This window comes from Pseudochaenichthys georgianus, chromosome 21 (genome assembly GCF_902827115.2).
Source record: "Pseudochaenichthys georgianus chromosome 21, fPseGeo1.2, whole genome shotgun sequence".
In the NCBI taxonomy this organism is placed as follows: Eukaryota; Metazoa; Chordata; class Actinopteri; order Perciformes; family Channichthyidae; genus Pseudochaenichthys; species Pseudochaenichthys georgianus.
The window spans coordinates 37,162,618-37,168,617 of NC_047523.1; the positions used below are offsets into that span (position 1 = coordinate 37,162,618).

General features: G+C 39.9%; 1 protein-coding gene across 2 annotated transcripts in view; it reads right to left on the reverse strand.

The window, feature by feature from the left end:
* Positions 1 to 6,000, reverse strand: part of LOC117466963 (diacylglycerol kinase beta) — a 170,278-nt gene that overhangs the window by 105,042 nt on the left and 59,236 nt on the right. For both annotated transcript variants that reach the window (XM_034110501.2, XM_034110500.2), the window contains 3 exons: positions 5,585 to 5,683; positions 3,030 to 3,140; positions 2,128 to 2,201 (listed from right to left, as the gene is read on the reverse strand). In XM_034110501.2, coding sequence (XP_033966392.1) covers positions 2,128 to 2,201; positions 3,030 to 3,140; positions 5,585 to 5,683 — 284 coding nt within the window. The remainder of the gene's footprint in view (positions 1 to 2,127; positions 2,202 to 3,029; positions 3,141 to 5,584; positions 5,684 to 6,000) is intronic.

Genomic DNA, 6,000 nt, shown 5'->3' on the forward strand with positions numbered 1-6,000 from the left:
TTAGGATGCTCTGAACTCTGTCAGAACAGCTTGATGACTGACTGTCTTCAATTGCTTTGTATTTAAACTTCTATGTAAGATTCATACGTTTACAAAGATTTAAAACACATTAATTAGGTTGATTTTTAATTTACATCTTAAATATATGGGGTCATGAAAGGAGCGTCCACGTCGCGGCCCTGGGAGTATTGACGAGATCGACAAGATCGACAAGATCAACTCGATCGTCTAGATACTGCTAATCCTATCACCACTACAAGCAACAGTTACAAGCTACGCTACAAGCCACAAGCTACGCTAGCCGCAAGCTAGTCTGCACAAGCTACGCCACAAGCTACGCTAGCCGCAAGCTAGTCTGCACAAGCTACGCCACAAGCTACGCTGAAAGCTGTAAGTAAGCCACAGAACACCAAGAGAAAACATCATGCCTGGAGACACAAAGGACGATGCCGTAAACGAGGGACCCCCTCAAGACCGGCATTGAATCTTTGCAATGTGTTCAGCTGTGGTTGAACACATCTAACCAAGCCCTGTAACTGACTGCCTTGTGGACACGATAAGAAGAAGAATCTTAAATATGACAATGTATGTTATGATGCAGCCAAATTAATCACGGCACATGTGGGTTGAATACTGACATCAGTGTAAGCCACAAATAGCTTCACTGAAGGCGCCTAAAGTGCCGTCTTTACAACCTCCTCGTGCATCTTCAAAAATCTGTTCTGCTGCAGTTTTCTGTCAGAAATGAACTGAAATAATCTCTTCAGAGATCAGGAAGAGGAGCGATGAAGAGGAGGAGGGTTCGCTCTTCATCTCATCACGTTGACGCAGCAGTTTCCTGTAACCTTGTGGCGGTTACATAAAACAACCATTGAAGCTTTCACAATCCCCTGAAGCACGTCTCAGAAAGTTATTTCACTGAAGGCTGATATTTCATTTCTACTTTACAACAGGAGGCAAGTCTATTTCATTGAACTACTATTTTATAGAGCTGTACTTTACTGTGTTATCACTGTTAGTGTGATAGAGATCATGCCATGTTCTTTAGTGTGTGTTGATTGTAATGTAGCGAAAGACTGCAGATAGCTATTAGCTCAAATCTGGCATGAATCATCTCTACTGTTCTCTGAGATTAATATGGGTGCATGGTCCTTGTTCAAATAAATACATACATTCAATTAGACTTAATTTATATTAATAAGTTGATCGACATCTAGACTACACCAAGGTACACAAGGCCCTTTATTAAGTTTAGATGAGTCAATGGATATCGTAGATTAAGAAACAATATGTAAAATCTCCTCCCATAGACATTAGATTAAATGTGTTGAGAAAATTACAATTAACAAATAATGTTTTAAATGTCCCATGTCATGCTTTTCCGGTTATCACCCGTCCCCATGTGTGTTATGAAGCCTTTTATGCATGTGAACGGTCTGCAGTCACAAACCCTCAAAGTACACCCTGTAGCGAGTAAAACTAACACAGAAAACACCCGTCTGTGCTGCCCCAGAACGCCTCGTTGGGGATTTCTCTTCTTCCATTTTTTACTTCTTGGGTATAGTGACGTATTTCGGTATAGTGACGTAACGTAACGGCACCGCAGATTGGTCCAAATTGACCAATCCGCGGACTTCCTCACACACACGCACACACACGGCGGGACGTTGCGAGGCTCGCTGCTGCGAGGAGCGGGACACTGTGAGCTGACTCACTGGTGTGGGGTCGGCGAGACAGATTATTTTAGTAGACCTCAACAATGGAATTATGATCAGTAGAAATGACCATGACATGGGATCTTTAACCTATTTTCCTTCTACTTATTAATATATAATAAATAATATTTTCCATATTTCTTATTTTTAATATATAAAAAAAGTGTATTTAATCAAATGGTGAGCACTTATTATCTTTGACCTTTAAAATGACAAAATAATAAAATTAATATAATATTTTTATTTTTAAATATTGAAAAAAAGTACTTGTTCTCGTTGTCCTCTGAAATTAAATAATGAAAGAGTTTCAAAGCCCTCAGCTTTTTTCTAATCTGTATGCATGGTCACCATATTGCCTCAAACATAATGTACTCGAACAGCATAGTTTGGGGGGGGGGTGGGGTGCACTTACCGCTCGCCCTGCCTGCCTCCACTCTTGGGGTTGACGAGGACGAGGAGGGGGTGAGTCCCTGGGAGAGGAGTGATCTGCAGACAGGAAGTAGAAACATCCTCAGGAATCTGTCACCAGCTTTGTTGGGAAAATACTGAATGTCCTCTTCCAGTCTGAGAGTAACGTGATAACAAAGGTATCCCAACTGCAGCTGTGACATGACAGGATGTGTGAGTACCTGGAAGAGCATCAGGACTGTTTGAGGCATGTGATAGCTATGTGATGAACATGATGATTCAGCCTCTATGGAGAGAGACATCAAGCATGCTCATTTCTGACATGGAGCTCATCTGAAGTAAACATTGAACACTGCTTTCTATTCCTCCATCTTGTGACTGTGTGACTCCCTCTCTTGGATATCAGCTTGTGAAGGACACTGCTCAGGAACTAGTTGATGCTCTGTATGTGAGGACTACTTCCATTCTGGAGAGGATCACAGATACATGGATCCTGAGATTGAAGCTCAAGCCGGTGACGAGTGATTATTAATATTTTTAAGTATTCAGAAAAAGTGATAATTTTGAGAGAAAGTCAGAATTGTTTCAAAAAGTCAGAATTTTTTCTGATTTTGAGAAAAAAGCCCAAATGTTGAGAAAAAAACTCAGTATTTTGGAAATGACAGGATGTACCTACAGGACCTACAAGAACCGGTATTCCTCCACCTTGTGACTGTGTGACTCCCTCTCTTGGATATCAGCATGTGAAGGACACTGTTCGGGAACTGATGCTCTGTGTGTGAGGACTACTTCCATTCTGGAGAGGATCAGAAATGCATGGATCCTGATATTGAAGCTCAAGCCGGGGACCAGTGATATTTTCCTAACAAGATTCTACTTTAAAAACCTGCAGGACGGACTTCGTACCAGCAGAGCCTGTCCGTCTCCGGGGGAGAATTTAAACGTCTGGTTGATGTCGTCGGGGCTGATGTTGGGGGGCGAGTCCCCCTCCCCACGTTTCACCACAGAATGACGTTCCTGTGGAAGAAAGGGGAATATTAGTCAAACTCAGATAAACCCAACCTGGTTTAGTCGATTGTGACATTTCCCCATCCTCTGCAAAGTATATCCTGCCATGCTGACAAATGGTAGGTAAATAAATAAAAACATATAAAAAATAAACAGATTAAATAAAGGAAAAATAAATATTGATTTAATAAATACAAATAGGGGTGATATATTAATTAGATGACGACAACTGTTATACAATCAACTGTTAGTTGTTTTCTATGTTTTAAAATAAATGTGTTTATTATTAGTTTTGTTTTTTTGGAAGAAATGAAACTTCGTAACATGTTGAAATGCTGAATGTAGAGTATTCAATCCCCCACTGACGCAGAAAAAAAAGAGTTTGAATGACTATTTATTTTTATTTGAAGTATGTGTGTGTTATTAATTCATTAGAAATGTGTGTTTGGCTCAATTACGATTGAAAAGATGATAATTTCTTGTTTAATTTCCATCCTTGATTGTTAATTACACAACATGTCTTGTTGTGTCTGTGTTCACTGTGTAAATGTGTGCTCGACTCGTGGACCCCGGAAAGAAGCTAATGGAGATCCTAATCCTAAGAAAGACAAAAAAAAGAAATGCCCAAAAGGCCATGTTGCAAAATTAAAAAGGAAAAGTTGAGTGCTGTCCTCATTTTGGATCAGATAAGCAACCATGGGCCAGAAGTACTTAAAAAGACTTCCATATTACAGAAGAAGGAACCTGTGCACTCAAAGATCATTGTTATGCCCCTTAACAAGCATTGAAGTCATTAATCAGGATGAGCTTTAAATATTCTGCAGGTGCATAGTTCCTCGTATGAAATGCCCACTATGAATACGGATGAGATGCATATAAATGCACCTGTCAGTGGTGTATATGTGAGGCTAATTGACGAGTCAGTCCACACACACAAATATAGAAGTGTGAAATTGAGGCAGGTGTTTGGAGGAAAGGATGGTCTGATATTGGAGGAAATCTGAAGAAGGGCGGCGTGTCACTAATGCAGACATTTCATCAACGCAAATATCTACACTGCCGACACAGGCCTGAACCACATGCTCTAAAGCACACGAACAATAGCAAGTTTGAAGTCTGCTCACAAGAGGATTGTTTAAAGATGTAATAAAACAAAATAACTGCTCCTCCTCCATCTGCTGAATGCACACAGTCTGCAGAGGTGGGAAGAAGTGGAGTACAAATACTTTGTTACTGTACTAAATGTTTCTGGTATCAGTGCTTTACTCCACTACTTATTTTTCTGACGACTTTTTACTTTTACTTCTTACATGTTGAACACAAATACCTGTACTTTCTACTTCTTACATTTTGAACATAAATACCTGTACTTTCTACTTCTTACATGTTGAACACAAATACCTGTACTTTCTACTTCTTACATGTTGAACACAAATACCTGTACTTTCTACTTTTTACATGTTGAACCCAAATACCTGTACTTTCTACTTCTTACATGTTGAACACAAATACCTGTACTTTCTACTTCTCACATGTTGAACACAAATACCTGTACTTTCTACTTCTTACATGTTGAACTCAAATACCTGTACTTTCTACTTCTTACATTTTGAACACAAATACCTGTACTTTCTACTTTTTACATGTTGAACCCAAATACCTGTACTTTCTACTTCTTACATGTTGAACTCAAATACCTGTACTTTCTACTTCTTACATGTTGAACCCAAATACCTGTACTTTCTACTTTTTACATGTTGAACCCAAATACCTGTACTTTCTACTTCTTACATGTTGAACCCAAATACCTGTACTTTCTACTTCTCACATGTTGAACACAAATACCTGTACTTTCTACTTCTTACATGTTGAACACAAATACCTGTACTTTCTACTTCTCACATGTTGAACACAAATACCTGTACTTTCTACTTCTTACATGTTGAACTCAAATACCTGTACTTTCTACTTCTCTCATTTCCCAAACAGCTGGTTCCTTTAGTCTGAATGTGTGTTGGTGCGTGATCATTATTCTTTAGAGTCACTGCGTGCCTATTGGTTGGAACACGATCCGTGTATCCATCACTTCCTGGTCTTCTCTAAAGAAGAGGGACCAATGGAAACGTTGTCATGTTGCCGTTGTTCAGCATGGAAACATTCATTAGCTAACAATGACATTATTGTTCTATTAATATAAAGGGAGGTCAGGTACTCTTTAAAGCAGCTGCTAGTTATGGGTACTTTCTACTGAAGCACACTTCAAAGCCCATACTTCTTTACTTTTACTTGAGGAAAGAAGTTTAGTCAGTACTTCTACTTTTACCAGAGTATTTTGAAACACATGTATCTGTACTTCTACTTGAGTAAAGGGTGTGTACTTTTTCCATCTCTGACACTCTGTAATGTACATATGTGCAGTCTGGTATGCTAACAGCTGAGAGAAAGCTCCTCACCAGCACCACAGGGCAAATGTAGGAGGGCAGCAGTGTGTGGTCCCTGAGAGAGCCGCCATCACACTCCGGCTTCACGTTAGACGCACATTTATCATGGAGCTGAGGAGGAGAGAGAGAGAGAGAGAGAGAGAGAGAGAGAGAGAGAGAGAGAGAGAGAAACATAAGAAGTGTGGGCGGAAACCATCTGTGACACTCAAACAGTCCCAGTGTGAAACGCTCCACTTTATGGTTGTTTACCCCGAGTGTTTACTGACCGCGTGGCGGGCCGTACACTAACAATCAGGAAGTTATACATTAGCGTTTCAATGCAGAGTTACTATAGCGATGGAATGAGAACGACTGCAGAGTGACATTTGAGAGATTTTACACGAGGGACAATGTTTACATTTAACTCCAAGTCAGTGCTGACATCTAGT